The 23,508-nt window shown below is 48.6% G+C and overlaps 1 protein-coding gene and 1 long non-coding RNA gene across 6 annotated transcripts in view; one reads left to right on the top strand and one right to left on the bottom strand.

Moving 5' to 3' along the window:
- TBC1D22B (TBC1 domain family member 22B) overlaps window positions 1–19,003 on the top strand; it is a 38,644-nt gene extending 19,641 nt beyond the window's left edge. For 4 of the 5 annotated variants that reach the window (XM_075064944.1, XM_032804899.2, XM_075064946.1 and 1 more), the window contains exons 9-13: window positions 11,120–11,226; window positions 12,698–12,773; window positions 15,231–15,358; window positions 15,665–15,760; window positions 16,910–19,003. In XM_075064944.1, coding sequence (XP_074921045.1) covers window positions 11,120–11,226; window positions 12,698–12,773; window positions 15,231–15,358; window positions 15,665–15,760; window positions 16,910–17,038 — 536 coding nt within the window. In that variant the 3' untranslated portion in view covers window positions 17,039–19,003. The remainder of the gene's footprint in view (window positions 1–11,119; window positions 11,227–12,697; window positions 12,774–15,230; window positions 15,359–15,664; window positions 15,761–16,909) is intronic. The other variant, XR_012655714.1, reaches the window with a different exon arrangement.
- LOC142046730 (uncharacterized) lies at window positions 10,164–20,030 on the bottom strand. The gene is made up of 2 exons (XR_012655715.1): window positions 19,941–20,030; window positions 10,164–12,951 (listed from the first exon to the last, which is right to left on the bottom strand). It is a non-coding gene; the product is annotated as an uncharacterized LOC142046730 (long non-coding RNA).
- Between the last annotated feature and the right edge of the window lie 3,478 nt (window positions 20,031–23,508).

Genomic DNA, 23,508 nt, shown 5'->3' with positions numbered 1-23,508 from the left:
TCTGGCAGGTGGTTTGAAAGGAAAAGGATTGAGGTAGAGTCTGTTGTGTTCATTTTGATGGAGTAAATGGGGCCCAAAGAGTCATCCCAACAGGTCCCCGGAGCCCTATTGTCAGGAATGCGATTGGAGACTTCGGAGGACTACAGCAATGGGAAGGAGGCCATTAGCCTGTCTAGTCCTTTATCAGTCCCTGCCAGCGCAGGATTGTCTCTTTATAATTAAGCTTGGCAGAACTCAGTTAAGATTGATGGATAATATCAATATTCATTTTGAAGCTTTTTTTTTCAATTTATTTTAAATGTTCACAGTTGTGGGAAACTTTGGGGTGGGGAGATCAGGTAGTGGAGAGGGAATTAGACAATAATGCAATGACGGTAGATGCTGAGATGCAAACAGTTGACACTTTGTAAACATTTAAACACAGATGTCAACATCATGGGTCAAAATATACAAAAGAAATCAGCTTAAATTAAACTCTACTAAATTCTCTGCCACATTTTCCCATCTCTAAACTTCGATTATCGATGGGAAGATTTTTTTCATTAGTTTAGGCATGTACAATGAAATTGACACCGATTTATTTCCTGATTAAAAAGCTCATCTTCCAAACCTCTTGGTCTAAGTTTATGTTCCATTTTGGTGCTCCCCTCATTTACCCTGGGGCTTGTACCTCAGCCTAACAGAGCTCCTTGGGAAGAGCTTCCTCTATCACTTCATCCCATTATTCCTACCCACCGTGGACCATCTGAAACCATTGTTCCCCTTGTTCAGCTCTTTCTCCTACTCAGACAATTGTCTGCCCCACCACAGTCTGTGTGTTTGGCTGGCTCTTAGAAGTCACTCAGTATGTGCAGCCTAAAAGAACCTTATTTTTTTTTTTTTTTCCTCTCTCTCTCCCTGCATCATACTCCCCTGTAAGTTCATCTAGTTGGCTGCCCACCATCCTCTCTAGATCGCTGACTAGAGCGTTTTCCAAATGTCTCCCTCCCCTGACGGCAGAGTCTGCAGCCAGCTGAGTCAGCAGGACCAAAGCAGCTCCCAGGGCTGGTGTAGGGAAATGATTGCTATGCTGGAGGTGGGAGTTAACTGTTCAGCACAAGTCCAAGCTGACAGCAGAGCCTTTTACTGTTAGACTCACTAGTTTCTCCTTTAGCATCCCCCGCCAATGATAGATAAGCCCAGCTTGGAAGGTCACTGGGACTTGTTAACCTTCCTCATGCCTCAGCAGGTATTGTATTCCAAGCCAAGAAGCAGGTCAATTACAATCTCTCCCCTTAACTGATCGGCTGGTCAATATGTGTCTCTGGCTGATGGGCTTCTCTGTCGCAGTCAATACAAGGGCCAGGCCAAGAGTTAAAACAAGCAGCCGCCAGAACCATCTCTCCAAGGGGCTTGTCTGGGCTCAGACCAACTGGAAGCGGAGGGGGAGGTTCTGGGAGAAGCCATGCATGGAGGTTTTGGTTAAGTGACCTCATAGAAGACACAGGGAGGGCACTGTCTACTCTCAATGGCTTCAGTATCAAACGTGCTCAGTTCACAAGCTCAAAGCCAGCAGCTTCCTTCTTCAGTTCCACGATGTCATTTCCTGCTGCCTCTTTCCTTCCCAGTGTGGTGGTGTTGGGATGGAGAACAGCCCTGTCTCTGCATTTGCTTTTCACTGAAGTTCCTCTTGTCTCCCTCTCCCCCTCCCCCCATGCTCACAGCTTCGAGATCTTTAGCAGGTGGGTTGCAGCTGAGTCTCTCGGTCCCATCCTTGCCTCCACAGCAGTGAGTCAGTGTATATGTTCCCAAGATGTTCTGTGTCAGCCTGCTGCACCAAGCGCAGCTGCCTCAGCGAGCTGGCAGAGCCTGCAGAGGACTTGGGCCTCCGCCAGCAACAGATCTGTCTATGGAGCAACTGCTGCTCCCATCTGATCAATGGCTCCAGCTGAAGAGTGCTGAGCGCTGCTTGTTTCAGCTGATGCCTTCAGCCAGAAAAGCTTGTGGGAGGCCTCAAGGCTGCAGCAGCAGCTGTGCCTGCTGTTTTGCATCCTACAGGTGGGGCAGGTGTGGGTGGCTGAGCAATCAATTGGGAGGTGCAAGCTGGCCTTTGAGTAACGTGTGCAGATGGCTCATTTCAGCGCAGGTGGCTGCAAATGGCTGAGGAAGGAGGCAAGGATAGGTACATGTAATTCCCAGGAATCACTGCTGCTTATCTTGTGCTTATTGAGCTCCTCTCTGAGCACTTTGCACTATGCCCTGGCCTCCCTGCACCCACCTCTAGGTGAAATGCAGCCCCAGTTTACCAGCCCATAGCATACTGACCTGAGTTAGGGCAGGTAGGGGAGAGGTCAGGGTCATTGGGGTTGAATGTTCCTGCACTTCCAGAGAACATGGGCTGCTTAACAACCCAAGCACCTACAACCACATCATTTCTCTGGAGGGAAGGATGATCTCTACAGCTGCCAGCATTACCTTTCTTTCAGAGAAGCAGTGGTGTAGGGTAATGACAGCAGTGGGACTAGGGATCCATACTGCTCCTTTAAATCAGAAGGAGGTTGTAAAGGTACTCTCTCCTTGTTGGCTGGAGCCGGTACTGCAGGGCATTGTACCAGCACTGCTTAGTGCTCCCACTAGCTTCTGTTGTAACGTCTACATTTCTATTTAATAACAATAAGCTTTTAGTCCCTGGCCGTTGCTAAAGGAACCTCAGTTCTGTGCTTTGTTCTGTTTCTTCACCAAGTCTGCAAATAAGAACAATCCCTCTGAACTGTCCCTGTACATCCCAGTTAGTGTTAACTCTGAAGCTTACTGATGGTAATTAAGACAGTGCCTATTTCACAGCAGCTAATAAGAGAACTATTCAGCCACTGTGAGTGGTGCTTGGCCAGAGTCCTGACTGGCTCCTGGACCTGACTGTAAGTGTTGACATTAGACTCAACTAGCCAAATGCTAGACATAGCAGTGTGCATGTTTCAGGCTGGGCCCTTTTATCCTACAGTCTGTCTTTGACCAAGCCATTAGTATAGTAATTCTACCATCAATGTACAGTGTACACATGTCCAATCCCTAGCAGAGCTAGGAACAGGTGTAAGTATCCAGCAAGCAGCTCCTCCCTAGCCCATAATACAGAGACAGCAACCTACCCTGCAGCTGGGGTGCTGTGATTAGAATTGGAATGATCCATCCCTTAATGGGAATGGAGAGGGGAAAAGGGGTCAAAGTTCATAGGAAGGTGCTGGTGCTCCTGCCCCACTGTTAGGTGGTCTGGAATTCTAAGGTTAGTCAGTTTCATCAGCTCCCCAACCAGATCCTGGGGGTGGTGAGATTCCAGTGCCAGGAGTGTTGTTTTCCTCAATGGGACACCTGGCACAGCAGGGAGCTGGGCGTGCTCACTCGCTCACAATGCCACCCCAGGCGCCCTGTGCTGCAGTGGCGGCCACAGCTGTGCTAGAGCGTCCTGCATCCCAGAGCTGCTGGCTCCCTTTCAGTTTCAGTCAGAGCCATATGTTGATTAGCCAGGTTCTTTGTGGGGCTTTCTTAATGATGCTGCAGAACAGCTGTTTGTGCTGAGCACTGTGCTCTGGGGAGATGGTTTATCAAAGCTTCTGTTTGTCAGGAGAGTTGGCTCGTGCCTCTCTCCGAACCAGTCAGTGGCGGAAGGGGGCGGGGATCTGTGCTGTGAGCAGCAGTACTGAAGGAGGGAGCTGGACACGTGCTGCAGGCTTTCTTCCTCTACCAGCATTGCCTCAAGCTTGGTATGCTACACCCAGGTGCAGTACAAGCTTCCCCTGCCCACTTGTATTTACTGTCCTGGCTTTCCAGGGCTCCTGGCCTTGGGAGGTTTCTTGCCCTGCAGGGGGGAGTCCACTGAATAATACTGAGTTCCTGTAGCACGATACCACCTCCCTGCAAGATCAGCACTGATATGTGGATTTTGCCCTTAGTCTTGCTCCTTAATTTGTCCCTCCTGTTCTGATCTCTGATCCACCACTTCTCTCCTTTTGTTCTTCATATGCTAAGTTTCAGGCATCTCTAGTGCCTTCCTCCTTGGTCTGAGCTGAACTGTAAGCAGCCCAGGGCAGAGACTTGTTGTCCTTTTTTGTTTGTTTGTTTTATTTTTGGTCTGCAAAGCATCAGCTGCTCCCAGGGTACTATAGAAATAAAAATACAAACGTACAGTGGGCTCACTTCTGAATCCATGAGCTGCAGCCAGCTCTGGGGTGGGAAGGAGCAGATCTTGGTGCACAGCGACACTGCCCGAGTCTAGCTTGGGACAACAGGCAAAGAATGCTGTATCTGACTGAAATTGAAGGTGGCAGAATCCAGCTGGGCTCTCCAATTGTGGGCAGTACCAGGAGATCTTCTGTGATCATTGCTGGTCAGGACTGGGACCTGGCATCTGAAAGATGGCATCTTTCACCAGTCTCATGTTCCCTCTCCTAGTTTCAGGGTGAACCTGCTACCAGCATGTTCCCCACTGAATTAGGAGCATTGCTCCCACAACATGTAGACGTGTGGTGGAGGTCTCCCATTGGATGTGTCGTCATCTGCTCTGGACCTATGTGGGGGAGTCACGGAGGAAAGATGCTAAGTTTTAAAATACTAACACAATCCTTTGTGGCTCTGAACCATGGGGGAAGGGGGAAGACACAGAAAAACAATCCAATGCTTATGAAAACTACCCAGAGCCAGAGAACCTACTTCCTACTACTCCTGTTGATAGATGATGAGCAGAAATTAGCAAAGGATTAAATAAGAGTCTGTTAAATATAAACCTCAGCTTTGGGGTTGGTTCCAGGCCAGACATCCCCAGGTAGAGATATGAGCCATGGTGGCTGCTGGATGAACCTGAAACTGACTTCTTAAACTAGTTAGGGGTCAGAGTCCCCCTAGAGTGAGTCATCTCCAGCTTTTCTAGCACAAGCGAAACGCCCAGGAAGGGCCTAAGTGGGGTACAGGTCGTTCATTAGAATTGCATTTCCCCTCCTCTTCCATTGATTCCTAAGCGGCAGCAAATCAAGAATTTCAGGGCCAGGGTGGGTTTGGGATTCAGTCAAATGAATTTGCTCATCTTCTTGTTATTAATTAGCATTACAGTAGTCTCTAGTGGCCCCATTGTGCTAGACACTGGACAGATGCAGACAGCCTCTGCCCTAAAGAGCTTACAGTCTAACTAGATAAGACAGGGTAAGTGGAGAAACTGAGGCACAGAGAGGTGCAGTGACTTGCCCAGACCCAGCAATGAGATTCAGGTCTCCTGACTCTGTCTGGTGCCCTATCCACTAGGTCACACTGCCTTCTCCCAATGCCCTGACTTCAAGCACCAGGTGCTGGGTGCGAGTTCCGCTGTGCTCTTGCCTTGTGCAGGGCAATCTCTGGACTGTCCCTGGAGTGGCACTGCCTTGTGTGTAAGGCAGTGTTGTCTCACTCTGCGGCTCACGACTTCTCGTCACACACTGATCCTAGTTTGAAGCTTTCCTCCTGCCCCTTCCCTGAGGCTCACGGGCCTGTTAAAAGGGAAGAACTGCCTTTTGTGCTCTGCATGCCCTTCAGGGACTGAAACCACAGCAGCGTGTGCCTGCTGTGATTCTAATTAGCTGGATTCAAAAAACTAGTCTGTGGAAATCTTGAGTCCCCCGCCCCGCCACATTCCCAGAAGAAAATCTTTCATGCTGCTCCTCTAATGCACTAGGCTGGTTGCAGTGACTGGCACGGTCCTTTCACATTTTGCGAGGGGAGAGGGAAGGGGCCCTTTTGAAGCTGCACAGCAGGGGCGCCGCTGTCAGTTCATCACAGCTAATTGCTCCGAGCCAGATTTAACTTTCAGACCTGTGCTGGCTCAGAAGATGTTTAAGAGCTGTCACGCCTGCTGGCCTGGTCACGCACCTCCCAACAAACCCCCATCGCTGCTGACTGAGTGTAAGAGACTCCAGCAGTGGCCTCTGCCTCACTGCCATTCCATCAGCTGTTTTTGGAATGCTTAGTGCCCCGCTGCTATCTCCATTCCCTTGCTGCTGGGAGGCCAGCAGGCTGCCTTCCCTGTGGGGCCGTGCAATCTGCCCTGCTGCCGTGGAGGGCTGTCGCATGCGATTTGGAAGCGGGGGATGCTAAGGGGCAAGGTGAATCCGGTTACTCCACTAACTGGAAACGAGTACCAGTGATTTAAGCTCTCAGCCAGCACCCAATTCACTGCACGTCTCTAGGACTTTCCCTCTGAGGAACCTGTTAGGACAGGTGGGCACAGGCTGAGAGAATGCGGTGCCCTTTCCGTTTCAAGGGGAGTTGGGCACCTACCATTCATTATGTCTGTTGTGGTGACATGCAGGACCCCAGTGTGCTAGGTGCAGTACGAACCTAGAACAAAAAGCTGGCCCTGCCCCCAAAAGCTGACAGTCCTCATCCCTTATTTTCAGTGGGGCCTGATTTTCAAAAGTGCTCAGTACCTGCAGCTCCAGTGGAGATTGAGGGGAGACGCAGATGCTTCTGCACTTCTGGAAATGGGGCCCCGAGTCTCCTGCCGGCCCTGTGAGGTAGGGAGGTATGAGCCCTGTTTTACAGCAAGGGACACTGAGGCAGAGAAGGGGGCTGATGTGCTCAGTCCCATGCATGGTCTGTGGCAGCCCCAGAAATAGAAGCCAGCTCTCTCTGGCTTTAACCACTAGACCATGCTTCCTGCCGCGCTGTTTATTCCAAACACTGCTGAACTGCAGCTGTCTCTAGGGTGGAGAGAGGCAGCCAATAGCAGCAGTGGAGAGAGGAGAAATGTTGCTTACAGCTGCCGGGATAAACCCTGGTTGTGAGATCTTGCTTTAAACTGTGGAACTGCAGTGGGTGTGGATGTGATGAGCCAACTTTTTAGATGGATGTTTAAACATCCCTAGTGATGGCCTGTCCATTCCGCCATCTGGATCAGGATTCTCTCTGGCACGTGTTTTAGAGGAAGGTTCAAGAAACCTCACTTAGGCAGCTGTGGGATAATCTTAGGTTTCCTCCTAGTAACGAGGAATTGGTTTATGCCCTGAGCATGAGGTTCATGAAATCTGCATGTCTAACTCCCATGATTTTGGGCAAGGAAAATGGCATAGTCCTGCTGAGTTTCAAGTTCAGGATCTACGTTTGTAGCCTAGATCAGTGTCTCTGTTCTTAGACTCATGAATAAACATCACTTGCCCAGGAAGGGGCAGGGGGAGCGATGTCAGTGATTCATAGCATTCCGATTACTCAACCCTCCGTTTTACTTCGATGCAGAATCAAACCACAGCCTTTTCTACCCTGAGAATGGCCATGTCTAAGGCTAGAAATGCAGAGAGAAAAGAGGCTCCCACCCAAGGCCCAAACGAGATCTGTATTTATGATGCAGCTGGTGCCAAAGCAGCTTGATCAGCTGCCTCTCCTGCTGGGAGCTGGGCTTCTCATCCCAGCAGAGCAGCTCAGTTCAGAACGAGCTGGCGCCGGAGACACTTGTGTTAGCTTCAAGGCCAATACTGATTTTTTTTTATCCAGTAGCCTTTTATACTGGCCTCTCCAAACTCTGAGCTGTGCTCTGAAGGGACTTGTGAATTGCAGCCTGGGAGTGGGAGATGGAACTGGGAGTCCCAAATCACCGAGTCTAATGCTGTTTGCGACATGCTGGGTGACTATGGCCAAGTCACTTAACTTCTCCCTGCCTCCGTTTGCCCATCAGTAGCCGGAGGGGTCATGAGGCTTCCCTGTTTCCTAGGGGCGCAGGGTGACTTGTGGGAAAAGCCGCTTGGAGCTGTTCAGATTAAAGGAGCTATAGAGGGCACAGCACACCACTGTCGTCGTCAGTACTTGCGTGGACTGAAGGAGCAACTGGCTTTGGGCACTGCGGGTGGGGAGACTCGACTGCTCAGGTGTCATTGACCATCCCCATCTGTGTAGAAGCAGCAGCATGTACCGGGTAAGGGAGTGATCTGAGGGGAGGGCAGTGGACAGAATGACCAGGCTGCTGCCTGGAGTAAGAGCCCATTCCACCCTGCAAGGCATTTTGGGATACTGATGAGGGGAGGTGCTAGAAGGAACAGGGTCACCAGAGGAGGTACCTTGGCAGCATTCAGGTTTCAAATGGTTTCTGCACATACGGCATTTGGGGCCATTGGCAGGCTGGCTCTATAGCCAAGCATGGTGCATCTTGGTGGGCCTTTTCCTCCATAAAATCATGAATGACAGCTGTGCAGACACAGAACCAAACTCAGCAGCAGTTGGGCCTACAGGAAGTAGACTGTGAGAGCCGAGTATCTCCCACATGCCCCTCCTGTTGAACAAGATTGTGCCTGGTGCCCGAATGAATCCTCCATAAATCCAACACACCCTTTCTGCGGGTGAGCAGTGGGGTGTTGCTTGTCAGGCCTAGGCAGAAGACTGGGGTCACATGGTGTTCTGTACAGACTGGAAATCGGGTACATTTTTAACAGAGTAAGTAACTAGGGGAACAGCATACCAAGGGTTGTGGTGGATTATTCAGTCTTCATATAAAAATCGCCAGTGCTGGAGATTTTTTTTAAACAGATCTGCTCTAATTCAAACAATTATTTCAGGGCAGTTCTCTGGCCTGTGTTACACAGGAGGTCCAACTAGATCACAATGATTCCTTCTGGCCCTGGAATCTATGAAACTTCAGCCAAACAGCAGGTTTCCCCTGCGGAGACAGGATAACTTGGGTTGTGATCTCCTCAGACAATGGATGCAGCATCAGTGACTAGTGCTGGAACAGCAGCTTCCCAGGCAAACCCATGTTCTGCTGCATGTGGTGGCTGGTGGCCCAATAGATGGCGCTGTTCCCTTTATGGCATTAGTTACCCTCTTCCAGATACAATCAAGGCCCTGATTGCTTTGCATCATTAAAGACCCTGGTGTCAGCCAAATTCCAGTTCAGGCAATTAAATTCCATGTACCTGAAATCTCCCCTGCCATGACAGCAGTCTTCTCTCCTTGCTGCCCTGTGATGCTGCTTCCTGTTAAACAGCTGCTACCCTCCACCTCAGAGGGGGGGTGCATGTCATTGGAGTGTGAATTGATTTGGGGTGTGAAGCTGTTTGGTGTGGTAGGCACTCTGACTTTAAGCAGCAGTGTCACTGGGTCCCTCCCTTCCTGAATTCCCTACATAGGGCTTGCTGTCTGTTCTGCATCCCAGGGCTGCTGACTTTGCTGTGGGCTCGAGCTCTCCACCCCTTTAACCTGCCTTCAGAGAACTAGGTCAGTTGCTCAGTAGCTGTTAACTCTGCGTGAGGCTCGAGTGGCCTGTCCTTATCTTTCTGGTGGCTGCATGTGGTGGGCAACATTTAGCGTCTCAGTTCTAAAAGCAGAACCAGCTCTTATCAGCAGCACTTTTGCCACTAGCTGTCAGATCTATTAGCAGGGCAACTGCCACTGAACACAGAGAGCTGGCATGCTGGTAACGTCTCTGCTGCCTTTCAAGCTCTGGGGTTTCTGGCTTGGCAATCAGTGTAGTAGGAAGGAGCCCAAGGAGAAACTGCTGCAAGCAGCCTCTGGAGGAACCAAGCCCAGATCAAATATGCAATCAAGGAAGCCCCTTCTCTGCCTTTGCAAAGGAACGCAAGGTTTGAGTGGCTGGTGGCATTTTCCTCATCCCTGTCTGAATCCCAGGCTTTAGATCTATGCTGTGTGCTTCTCTTCGGGCACCTCTCTCATCTTGGATTAGGGCATAAGCCCCCTGCCTTCACAGAGGGAGTTGCTGTTTGACCACCTTGCCATCCCCATGGCCTCCAGGGATGGATTAGGACTATAAATGGGGCCAACTCCCCTGCCGCCCCAAAATGCTCCATTGGACAGGCTTTTCCTCCCAGACTGGTCTCCTTGATCTTCCCCACCCAGCTTCCAGATAGACTGTTTCACTGATCCAAGATGATGGCTGGTTCTCTTGGACCTGCGGGCCTGACTTTAGGGACTTGCTTTAATACACCACCAGCACTCTCAAAGGAAGTGGTAAGTAAGCTTGGATGGATCAGGTTTTTATTGGTAAATATCGAGAAACATCAATTTTAGTGCACACAAACCCAGAAAAAATATTTCCATTAATACCAATCAAAATGTACAGCTAGGCAAGGGGCTTGAGAACTTAAGAGTCAAAAATCCAGGGAATTAGGCTTTGGAATTAGGCTTGTTCCAAATGGGCTAGCAAATGAGTGGTCAAAACGTGATTTGTTGATTTAAGGATATTTATTTTGTATATTCTGACATGTGATGCTGACACTTCAGGTTTTAATGGTTATAAAGCTTTCACTTTTGGAATCTCAATCCCTACTGTCCTTAAATAATTATTGTTTGGCGCCACCACCCCCAATTTCCCACAACGGTGACACTTTAAACTGATGAAAATGCTTACAAATAAACCTCAATATTCTCAAAAATAAAAATCAAATTCTGCCAAGCCTAGTTGTAAGCAAGGAAGTGACTCACTGGTTGTGGTGACCTTGAGGTGGTGCCTGGGGATGGTATGTTGTGCATTGTAGGCCTCTGGTACCCACCTAGCAGCCTGCTAGATGATTGGATACACAGTTCTAGCCAGTAGCACCAGAGCTGGTAAGGAAGCCCACAGCCACTGGAGTGTCTGTACTGGCTTATCTACAGAACAGGACTGTAGCTCTGGGCAGAGCTTCCCTGTCAAGGTAAAAGGCACTGTTAAATTGTAAGCGCTGTTTGTTCTCAGTTTGTGCAGCGCTTGGCACAACGGGGTCTTGATCTGTGCTTGGGGCTTATAGGCATTACTGCCCTGCAAAGAATAATTGTGTTACAGGTGAACCCAAGGCAGCGTGGTGTTCCATGTGCTGGGGGACTGGGCTTTCCAGATTTCCCAGGCTGATTTTTCGCTGTGCTGCAGTTTTATTACAGATCTTGTTCTAGAAGCCAGAGCTGCCATGAACCAGTTCTACCCACCCCTTTCCCCCTTGATCCCAGCTGCAGAAGAGTGACTCAAAGCCAGGGACACAGAAATGTGTTTGCTACAAGGAGGGTGGCACTATGGGGAACTCAGCCTGGCATTCCTCCACATTAAAGGATCCTGACTAAGATACTAGGTGCTTACGTGACCTCTCTCCTCCTCTCACCACAACCTTGGAAACACGTCCTCTGGATTCTCTCCCCCTTTTTTTTATAGAAGAGGATGTGGAGAACTTTGACGTGACGACCCTGTCTCAGGATGTGTTGCGGAGTATCGAAGCCGACAGCTTCTGGTGTATGAGCAAACTACTGGATGGCATACAGGTAAGTGCACCGGGAAATGGGCCTGAGCAGATTTCCCTCTGCTCCCCCCTCTCTCTTAGATAGCAGTCTCAGTGTCCGCCATTTGTTCCACCTTCAGGCCACACCCCCAACTTGAGTGACATTCCTAGTGATCTCCCTGTACCTAACCCCTCTGGTTACAGGCTGAATCCTGCCTAGTTTTAGAGGCTGGGAACTCAAAGCCAGGAACTTCTGAGTTCTAATCCTGGCTCAGCTACTGATTACTCAGTAGCCTTGTCCAAGTCACTAATCTGTGTCTAGTCCCCCTTTGTTCCTCCCAGGGCTGTTGTGCTAAGGTTATTCTTGACCCCCTTCTAGCCTGGCTTCTGAAACGGCTTGTTCAGCGGTTGGCTGCTATCCTACTTTCCCACACGCGACTCCCACATCCAACACCCCTCCTCTCTGATGAGAACTGTCCCCATGCGTATGCTCTCCGATCTCTCATGCCTCTTGTCCCCTAATAAACATGCTGCATCTTGTTCTCCAGACATGTGCAGCTCCACACTTCTCTGCCTGTCATTGCCCTGTAGAGCTGTAGACTTCTACCCCTCCCTCCTTGGCTTGTGGTCCCACAGAGGCCTGCGGACCTCCTTGATCAGGATCCCAGAAAGAAACATGGACTTACAAGTGGCAGTAACAGATGTCCTCTGTCTCCTTTATTAACAACACTCCCCTCTTTTATCAGGATCGACTTTCCTAACAAAGTGAGAATTAAGTACTCTCTCTTTCTCTGCCTATTTATGTCCCCATTAAAAAGGAATTTTGCTCTGTAAGCTCAAGATTGCTTTCCTTGCAGCCTGACACAAATTCACTTATTTCGAGATTTCTCAAGCGTGCTCTCTTGTGATCTGAGCCCCCCGTACACAGCAAGAAACAAAACACAATTAGACACATCAAAGTCGAACACCTTCTACTTAAAATAGGGTAATTACCACTTAGCACCAATTGGGGGATCTCAAAGCACCTTACAAAATTGCCCCTGCTTTACAGATGGGGAAACTGAGGCACAGAGGGGTTGAGGGACTCACCTAAAGTCACAGCATGAGTTGGGAATAGAATCCAGGCGGGAAAGCCTGGTCTTATGGAAGTCTACAGCACAAGACCCAGTAGGGTCAGGATTTCATCTCAAGTCTCCTGATTCTCAGTCTGTATATCTAACTACTAGACCGCCCTGCTCACTAAGCAAAACCCTAATGCTCATGATTTCTAGGGATTCTGGCTTACACTGGGCTTGGTCTGGCAACAAGCTTCCCCAACAGGGAAGTGAATTCAAGACCAAACTCACTGTCTTCTGGACAATTCACATCCAGGGACTCTTAGCAAAAGTGTGACAGCTGATCTTAGTGATCCCAAGCGTAGGCAGAAGGAGAGCAGGTCTCTTAGCTGGGTCCCAAGCCCCAGGATGCTTTCACTACAGTAGCTGCTGCCTTTGACTCTCACTGTCTTCCTGCAGGATAACTACACCTTTGCACAGCCAGGGATCCAGAAGAAGGTCAAAGCACTGGAGGAGCTAGTCAGCCGGATCGATGGTAGGTGGTGAGGAGATCCAAATGGGAGCAAGACAGGAGGAGGAGGTCTTGCTGTACACACCTCTTGTTTCTCACCCCTTGCAGTTTGATAAGAACATAAGAGCGGCCAGACCGGGTCAGACCAAAGGTCCATCTAACCCAGTGTCCTATCTTCCAGCAGTGGCCAATGCCAGGTGCCCTAGAGGGAATGAACAGAACAGGGAATCATCAAGTCATCCAGGCCCTGTCACCCATTCCCAGCTTCTGGCAAACAGAGGCTAGGGGCGCCATCCTTCCCCATCCTGGCTAATAGCCATTGATGGACCGATCCGCCATGAATTTTTCTAGTTCTTTTTTGAACCCTGTTATAGTCTTGACCTTCACAACATCCTCTGACAGAGTTCCATAGGTTGACTCTGCATTGTGTGAAGAAATACGTTCTTTTATTTGCTTTAAACCTGTTGCCTGTTAATTTCATTTGGTGACCCCTAGTTCTTGTGTTCTGAGAAGGAGTAAATAACAGTTCCTTATTTACTTTCTTCACATCTGTCATGATTTTATAGACCTCTATCATATCCCCCCCTTAGTCATCTCTTTTCCAGGCTGAAAGTCCCAGTTTTACTAATCTCTTCTCATATAGAAGCTGGTCCATACCCCTAATCATTTTTATTGCCCTTTTCTGTACCTCTTCCAATTCCAATATATCTTTTTTGAGATGGGGCGAGCACGTCTGCACACAGCATTCAAGATGTGGGTGTACCATGGATTTATATAGAGGCAAAATGATATTTTCTGTCTTATTATCCTTACCTAATGATTCCCAACACTCTGTTCGCTTTGACTGCCACTGCACATTGAATGGATGTTTTCAGAGAACTACCCACAATGACACCAGTCAAGAAAGAGATCTTGGGAACAGTTAATTTGGACCCCATCACTTTATACATATAGTTGAGATTATGTTTTCCAGTGTGCATTGAATTTAACCTGCCATTTTGTTCTCCAGCCACCCAGTTTTGTGAGATCCCTTTGTAACTCTTCACAGTCTGCTTGGACTTAACTAGTTTAAGTAGTTTTGTATCATCTGCAAATTTTGCTGCCTCACTGTTTACACCTTTTTCCAGATCATTTAGGAATATGTTGAACAGGACTGAGCCCAGTACAGACCCCTGGGGGCACCACTATTTACCTCTCTCCATTCTGAAAACTGACCATTTATTCCTACCCTTTGTTTCCTCTCTTTTAACCAGTTACTGATCCATGAGAGAACCTTCCCTCTTATCCTATGACTCCTTATTTTGCTTAAGAGCCTTTGGTGAGAGACCTTGTCAAAGGCTTTCCGAAAATCTAAGTAAACTATATCCACTGGATCACCCTTCTCCAACATTCTTGTTGATCCCTTCAAAGAATTCTAGTAGGTTGGTGAGGCATGATTTCCCTTTACAAAAGCCATGTTGACTCTTCCCCAGCAAATAGTGTTCATCTATGTGTCTGATAATTCTGTTCTTAACTATAGTTTCAACCAGTTTTCCTAGTACTGAAGTTAGGCTTACTGGCCTGTAATTGCTGGGATCACCACTGGAGCCTTTTTTAAAAATTGGTGTCACATTAGCTATCCTCCAGTCATCTGGTACAGTAGTTGATTTAAATGATACGATAGATACCAGTTAGTAGTTCTGCAATTTCACATTTGAGTTCCTTCAGAAGTCTTGGGTGAACAGCATCTGGTCCTGGTGACTTATTACTGTTTAGTAATCCCTGATTGCAGTGATATGATGGGTCTTTTCTGGAAAATTCAACAGGGTGGAAATTGTTGATGGACATGATTTCCCTCTGGAATTCTAGCATACACCCTGAGGTAGAGAGCAGGCTTGTGCTGTAACGATTCCTCTCCCATTCCCCACGAGGTTCCCATAGACCAGTGGTCGTGCCGGAGGGTATCCAAATCAGAACAGAAGCTACAAACCATGGGAAGGGGCTGGAAGTGGGGCTTGGTTTGGAGAGGGGAAGTGGGACAGAGTTAGTTGGGACGGGTGTGGCTTGATGAGGAAGGGGGCTGGGTTGGCTAGAAGGCATTCAGGAGGTGACATGGTTTTGGTGGGGTGAATTGGTGGCAGAAGGGACTCGGGTGGAAGGCACACAGTTGGGGCCATGGCTTGGCAGGGGAGAGGGCTCAGCTGGAAGGCATGTGAGTGAGGGCATGGTTTGGCATGAGTCAGACTCATTTCACCAGAGAGCACATGGTAGGAGGGACTTGGTTGAAATGCATGTGGCGGGGGGGCGTCATTTAACAGAACAGGGGACTTTAATGCACATAGTAGGAGGAGGCTTGGTTTAATGGGGATAGGGGATTGGGTTGAAATGTACTTGGACAGGGGAGGGGATTGGTCCTGAGAGTGCTTTGAGGGGCAGGGCATTAGCACACAGAGCCTTGGGCCCTATGGGGATCCAGATGTGTAATGGAATGTGCTGTTTCAGAGCAGGTACACAATCACTTTAGGAAGTATGAGGTCGAATACCTGCAGTTTGCCTTTCGCTGGATGAACAATCTGCTGATGAGGGAGCTCCCTCTGCGCTGCACCATCCGCTTGTGGGACACCTACCAGGTACATAGGACTAAAACTTCCCAGCCTCCCTGTTTTTTGCCCTAGGGCAGGGCCCCAGCACAGCTTCACCAGTGGTGGGTGTGAGGCAACTGCAGTGCTAGGAAGGCTCTGGCGCTCAGAGATGAGCAGCAGCAAAGTGACCTGCTCCCTCCTCTTGTCTGCCTCGTGCAGCGCAGCCTTGAGTGCCTGCCACAGGCCTGCTGTGGGGAGAGCTTGGAGCAAAGGCAGGCTAAGCTGAGCCTGCCAGTGCTATCCTCACACTGACTCTGCTGCAAGGATTGACCCAGAGTTTTGTGTCCTTTCCAGTCGGAGCCAGAAGGATTCTCCCATTTCCACCTGTATGTCTGTGCCGCCTTCCTGATCAAGTGGCGAAAAGAGATCTTGGATGAGGAGGACTTCCAGGTGAATCCCTGGGGGGGCAGCCCTACTGGTGGGGAGGAGGGTGGCCGACGTAATTGCCCCTGTTGGGTGGTTTATATGTAGGTGGTTAAACATCAAGCAGTGAGATGCACTGCATGCAGCTGTGCGTGTGTGTTAATTGCACACAAGTGATATATCAGATCATAAAATCTACACCCAGGTTCCACCCCATAACCACGTAACAGAGGACACATAGTTGGTTACACTGAGCATAGGGCCGAGCCAAGTGCTCCGGAATCCTCTACCACAGACTCACTGTCTGACCTTGTGTCTCTTTGTGCTGTGGTTCTCATCTGTAAAGCTGGAGTGTTAATGCTGTATTTCACAGTGGGGTTGTAAGGATCCGTTAGTGCACCTCTGACAAGTGCTTTGACATCCTCTGGAAGCTGAAGAGAGGTGTACCAGGGTGTGTATCCGACTCTCACAGAGCTGGATATGCAGTTATTGCTGCTGCTGGGGTCTGAGCAGTGCTATCGTTTCAATGGACCAGGGAATGTGAAATCCATTTGGATAACGAGGGAGCAGTTCATGTGTGCTGATATCAGGCCTGTTTGCTATAAACACTTGTGTGCTGCAGACTTGAGGTATGAAGGCTTCAGTGCATCAGGAAAAGGGCTGGGGGATGTGACCCCATTTTCCATGGATAAGTGAGGATGGTTAATAAAGGGTGCGCTGTCCACCTTTGGGTGGCCACCAGCATGCAGGAGTGATGTGTGTGTCTGTGTATGTGCAGTGCTGATGAAGCTATGTCTATCTCTACCTTCAGGACTGTGTTCAGATCTAGTGTAAACAGGTGCAACTCCATTGACATGATGGAGGCATCATGCTAGGCATGAACAGGGCACTGGACTCGGGCTCAGGAGACCTGGGTCTTATTCCCAACTCTGCTGCTGGCCTGCTGAGTGACCCTGGGCAAGTCACATCCCCTCTCTGTGCCTCAGTTTCCCCTTCAGACCACCTTTGTAAAGCACTTTGAGATTAATGGATGGAAAGTGCTCTGTATACTAAAGCTAGAACATATCATTATTCAGTTCTGCTGTGCCTGCTTACACCAGATCTAAATTTGCCCTACAGCTGAAATCCCTGCTCCACTGCCTCCCAAAATAAGAAGCCCTTTTCCCCTTGTTTCAGGGTCTTCTAATGTTGTTACAAAACCTACCCACAATACACTGGGGCAACGAAGAGATTGGACTCCTCCTTGCTGAAGCCTACAGACTCAAGTACATGTTTGCGGATGCCCCCAATCACTACCGCCGATAGGTGCCAGGACTCGGTCTCCCCATCCCGGCCTGATCTAATCACTGTGGCACTTCATCATCGAAGTCCTTGGACACGCTGGCCAGCAGCCACTCCTAGCTGTACAAAGCTCACATCGACTTTTGTCGTAACTTTTATGTGTGCCTGCCTGCCACTCCATGTGTGGATGTGCCACTCAAACGACCATCAGTATTCCACGCCGTTCTGTGGCCCAAGTCTGGGGGGAAAGGAGGCAGAGAGTGGCAGCTTCTGTGGCTTTAAGTATAAACTGAGCCAAGGATTGAGCCTCTGGATGCCCCTGCAGGCCAGGCCTGGCTGTCACCAGCCATGTTAGCCTTGCTGCCTCTTGTTAACCCACCCAGGCACACGCGTGCACACACTCCCAGCTGGGTCCATTTTCCCTTCAGACACAGTTTGATCCAACTCCCAGATGAAAATGCCTTACCAGAGACCTGCCTGGGTGGAACCCTTTCCGAGGGTGCCAGTGCTGTAGGATGCAAAAAGCTCTCAGGGCCTAGCTTCACTCCAAGTATCTGAAGAAATGCAGCGCTTCAAGGATCACAGGCAACATGCTTGCGCACTCTCTCTCTTCCTCTCATGCAGCACATGGGTGCACACATGTTGTGGGGGGTGCATGTGTGTGAGGGAGACTGGCCCATCCATGCACTGTCCTGAGTGACACATGTCCACTGGACAAGACTCCTCCTGTGACTGATCTGACCTGCTGTGCGCACAGCCCCCACCCCACCCCCCAGCAGGGCTGGCAGGGGGGGAGCTGTGCCTTTTGAAATCCTCTTTCCATGACGACACTCCTCTTCCTCCAAGGCATATGTGTATATTGTGGTCTTGTGTATATGGGTAAGAGATGTACAATATACGTCTTCTGTTTGTAGCAGATATCATTTTATATTTATAATATGCGTCTCATGCGTGCAAAGGCTGCCTAGGTACAAGTACGGTAGGGCTCCAGTCTTCTCTGGCATTCGGGGTTGCCGAGCTGTAGGCATTTCTGCACTAGCACATTAAGAGACGAGTGTTGAATTCCTATTAGGAAAACTCAACTAGAAACTTACAAATCAGTTTCAAGTGGCCTCCAGTGCAAGAGGGGCTGGGTATTTTGAGGAGATGGGGGAGGAGCAGCCCCTGGAAGAGCAGAGATGTGAACTGTGGGGTGTCGGCCAGCCTTCTCCACACTTGGCCGTGCCCTTGTGAAGAGTACTCCAGTGATCTCCCCAAGCACTGCAGTGTGGTTATCATCTGCTGTGGCAGTTTGGGCCATTACTGTACGCCGCTGCAGTATCCTTGTTAAAGGGGAATGTGCATCAATCTGCTTCTTTTCTCCTGCCTCTCTATCAGATTGTCCCATTGACTCTTCAGGGCCATGAAGAGAAAGACCTGGGCTCTCTTGTGTGTCTGTCTGCGCTCCTGGAGAACAGAGCAAACAGAGGAGATGGCTTATGCCCACATGACTCCTCCCTCTCTATGCTCCACACACAGACCTTGCCTCAATGTGCTTTTAAAAACCCAGATTTGAATGTTTTAATGTAACATTTTATTCCTGCTGGAAGGCGCCATCTCAGTGCCAAATGTTGATCTCTTGGGGCCAATTTCTTCACAGGGGGAGATCCTCCCTCAGCTCCAAGGGATGATCTCGGCATATCCCCGGGGGACCAAAGTGCACTGGTTATTATTTGAGTTGTTGTTCTTATTGGAAAGAGAGTCCCAGTGGCATTAGTCAAATAACAATTGCTGGAGAGGCTGGAGGATCTGAGAACGTAAAAGTGAGAGCTGTGTTGCCAATAAAACTCCAACCAGTGTCTCAAGAGTTGCTTTCCTAATCTGGAGTTGTTGTCTCAGGCATTCTGACTTTACTTTTTTTGTGTGTGCCTTTTGTTGTTTTCTCTGAGAGAGCGACCCAATGGTCATTAGTTTAACATGACTAATTAAAAAACAAAAACCCAACTAAAACGTGTGCCAGAAGCTATTTTATTTGTTGGCGGGGGAGAGAAGGGGTGTAAGTGAAGTCACTGGACTGTTGGGTGACCTTGGGCAAGTCACTTCACCTTCCTGTGCCTCATCTGTCAAATGGGGATAATGATACTGACCTCCTTTGTAAAGTGCTTTGAGGTCTTTGGACAACCACCTATACATAAGGGCTAGAGATAATGATTATTATTTACTAAGGGTCTTCAAATAGATGGACTATTGCTTTCTCTCTTCTCTGAATTAACCTCCAGCCCTGCAGCCTCTATCACTTCCAGTCTTGATTTTAAAAACTCCAGGCCTTTCTAAAAGATAGGCTATAGTTCAGTCACAAATGATTGGCTGTAGTTGAGGTTCTCTGGCCTGTGTTATGCAGGAGGTCAGGCTACATGATCATAATGGTCCCTTCTGGCCGTACCATCTGTGAATCTAGACTCCATAAAACCTGTGTCTCTTTTAAATTAAATATTCCATATGAATCTTACTGCTAGGGAAACATGCTGCGGTAAACACCATGGAAGCTAAAGTACCCATTGGCACCTGGACCAATTCATTAGGCTACTAAGTGGCTATTACTGTGGCCCCTAGAGGCTCCATTGTGCTAGGCACTGTATGTGCACGTTGTACAAGAAGAACTCACCATCTAAATAGACAACACAGGCAGAGTGGGGAGTGACTGCCCCAGGTCTCAACTCCCTGGCCACGGCCTTGTCTACTAGACCAGAGCTTCTCAAGCTATCCGATGTGGGGGACCGGTGCCATATTATTATCATCCTATTCGACGCCCTTATGAGGAAACTCGCCGTGGACCGGCAGCCGATAGCTCGCAGACCAGCAGCAGTCTGTGGACCACCACTTTGAGAAGCACTGTACTAGACCATGCTGCCGCCTCAGATGGTGACAATTTCTGGCCAGTACTGACCTGGGTTGGGTTCAAAGCAGGACCTTAAAGAGCAAAAATTCCATCTTCTCACCTGTTCCCCATAGCCAACCAGCCTGCTGACTTGTCAGGGAGCATGCAGTCCTCTTCCTGTGCCTGCCTGAAAAAAAAATCATAAAATCACAAAAAGGGCCATAACTTGTAAAAGCATTGTTTAATTTTGATCAAAATTGGCAGAAAGCTTCTAAATACAATTGATAATGCAACAATGTACTCAAAACAGGACTGCTTTGGAATGTCTGGAAACTGTTTAGCCCTAGCTGATATATTTTATGCATCTTCCTATACTTTTTGGGCTGCCGTTAAAGCTAAAGTGTGCAGTCACACGCCATCTTGCCATTTATAGAATGGACTGGGCTGAGAAAAGTTTTATCTGTCTACTATTTTTATGACATTATGCAACTAAGACCTCTAAGTTTTGATGTTATGTGCTCAAGCTGGAGAAAAGTCTAAAACCCACATAATACAATTGTAATTATCTTACTATCACTGAATACAAGAACAGTAAATGTAAACTACTTATAGAACAGTAATGACTCATAGTAGAAGGGCTGTAGAATGTCTTGTGTGAACAACAAAGTATAACCACATAGTCTTATGTAACCCTACATAGCACTATGAGCTACTGCATGTCTAATGCAACTCTCCTTTGAGCTATATTCACTCAGAAAAAGTCACAGTAATTTGCATAGTTGAAATGTTTCTAACACACCCCTCAGAATCGCTCTGATGTGTTCAATACCCACTTGCTACACTCATCACAGCTGCATGCCTCAAAGCCCTCCAAATCTTCCCTGCAGCATTTATATCTCCTTGTTGCACAGCTACTCACACAGTTATACTGCAGAAATGGGAGGATGGCTGCTGGAGCAGGTGGCAGCACCATCACTGTAGGAGCCAGATAGTCCATGCTATCTATTGCCCATCCCTTGTTAACAGGGGACACTTGAAGAAATTGAACTGTTGCATGATTCCCTATGTATGACTGATAATTTGCTCCTTTCAGGTGCTACCTGAAGGAGGCCATTGTTCCTGTTTTAGTGCATGTTATCTGGATATGCTTGCTTCTCCCCACAGTACAATAAAGATACTAGTGAGTCATAGGCTGCTGACTCTGAAAACGCTGCAGCTGGCTTGGCTTGCAGGTACCTACCTTCAAATCTTGCTAGTGACAACTGCGCAAGGACTACTTGTCAGCTACTGCTTGGTTCTTTAACTCTCTGGTTAGTTCATATCTGTCCATGCCATGAATTCAAAGTAATGGTTCTAATTTAGAAAGCCATCAACAGGCACAGACGTAGCTACCTCCCAAGACTGTTGGATCAACTTTGATAGATGACCAGGTCCGAGTGGTTTGCCTCTTTGCCCTCAAAACTGCTCATGCTGTAGGTAATGGGAGTAGGCTTATAAATGACAGCATCCAGTTAGGTTACTGACACCCCCCCAGCTGATGTTTCATGCTTGTTCCTGGGATGGGATGAAATCACTCTTCTTTTGCACAATACTAGGGGCAAAAATGAGCAGTGTTCATGTAGAACAAGCCTCACTAGCCTTCCCCTCAGCTGACCAACACAGCTCCAAAAGACATTAAGCCCAGCCTTAGTAGACTTTCACTTTGGTTCTACAAAGTGGAGCTGCTGTGAGCAAGATAGGGAATGCCAGCCAGTGCAAGAGACATACAAAGGCTGCAGTAGCATTTCTGTTTAGAAGTTAAACTATGCCAGTAGAAGGCTTTGGTGCAAATTTGTGGTCATAGTCAAGGAATTTCTTGAGCTACAACTCCCTTCTCCTCCTGGCAAAGGACTTGTGCTTAATTTTAAAGTGCTCTAAAATGCAAATGCAGCACCAGCTTGGCTTGAGAACTGCTATGTCAGATAGAGATCTAGTGTTGGGGTCAGGTGGTGACTAGAATCTTCCTTTTCCTCTGACCCACAGAACTCCAGCAGAGTTTTAGATGGCAGTACAAACAACACTGAGCCAGGGAGTGAACTGAGAATGAGTGTACTCAGGACCTACTACAACCCCACACCACACATATCTGGGGAATTACAGGTACACACTCAGCCTGTACCATAGGAACTCTTGGTTCAATTTCCCTCTCTACGTGATGAGGAGAAGGGATCAGAGCAGATAATTTGCTCAGTCTTTCCTCTTGAAGCTATTCCACATTAATTCACTATTAATTGGGCTCACGCAAGACTTAAATATGAGCACCTTGATCTGGCATAGTGGTTAGAGTCTGCTACTAGGAGGTTAGCAACCTTAGTTCAAATCTACCCTCTGACTGTTGAAGAGATGGGATCTGAACAAGGAGCTTCCTCAGTCTTTCCTATTGAAGCTGTTCCACTTTAATTCACTATTAACTGGGCCCAAACATGAGCAACCCTCCCTAGCATAGTGGTTTGGGTCTGCTCCTGGGATGCTGGCAACCCTAGTTCAGCGCCGCCCCCCCCCCCCCCCCCCCGCTGAGGAGATGGGATCTGAACAGAGAGCTTCCCTCAATCTTGCCTGTTGAGGCTGTTCCACTTTAATTAACTACTTATTGGGCCAACTAAAAAGCTAGAATCACTCTATAGTCCCATGGTTAGGACTCTCACCCAGAAAGCAGGCGATCCCGGTTTGAGTCCTTCCTCTGCCCCTTAGAAGGGGTTTGAAGAGGGTTCTCCTCTCTCCCAGGTGACCGAGGTGGGGGGTCCTTGGTTTAAATCCCCTCTCATCCATAGGAGCCATTGTCTTCCTGAGGAAGGAAGGGGGCTTGAATTAAGAACCATCCACCTAGCAGGGGGCGGGTGGTGGTGGGGCGGTCCCTGGGATGTGGGAGATCCAGCATCAAGTCCCCTGGCAGAGGGGGGACTGGATCTCCTACAGCCTGGGCAGGGGTCTGGGACAAGAGTGATTCATTTTTATTTTTTTTTCCTCCTGCACCCACTTAATTAAAAAACAAAACAGCCTAGGTAGCAAATCCCTTCAGGGCAGAAGAGGTGGGAATTGAACCAAAGCCTCCACACCACCACAGCTCAGTACCATAACCACTGAACTAAGAAGGTCTCCTCAGTGACACCGCTGGCTTTGGCCCAATTAAAAATTCAAGAGGAAACATTTCAACAATAGCCAAAGAGCAACCCACAGGCATAGTTGTTAAATGGGTAGCTGACAACATTGAAAAGAAAAAAACAACAACAAATCTTAATCATGAATAAAACAGACAATAGACAGGGGAACAGTGGCTGTAGGTAGAGATGTAAGAGAAGAGGTGGCTGAAGGGGTGTGTGGGGGATGGATACAGGTATAAGGCGGTGACTGGGGGGGGGCTGTAAAGCAGTGGTTGTGAGCAGAGATGTGAGGGGGAGATAAGCCGGGGGGGCAGGGGGGCTGCAGGGGGTGTGCAGGGGTGTAGGTGTCAGGGAGTAGCTGGGGAGGTGAGGGGCCAGGGACAGCAGTGACTGCAGGTAAAAGTGACTGAAGGGGTGTGTATGGAGTACAGGTGTAAGGGGGTGACTGCAGGTAGAGATGTAAGAGAAGAGGTATCTGAAGGGGTGTGTATGGGGTA

The sequence above is a fragment of the Chelonoidis abingdonii genome, chromosome 4, assembly GCF_003597395.2.
Source record: "Chelonoidis abingdonii isolate Lonesome George chromosome 4, CheloAbing_2.0, whole genome shotgun sequence".
Lineage (NCBI taxonomy): Eukaryota > Metazoa > Chordata > Testudines > Testudinidae > Chelonoidis > Chelonoidis abingdonii.
This window is presented reverse-complemented; position numbering and strand designations above follow the sequence as displayed.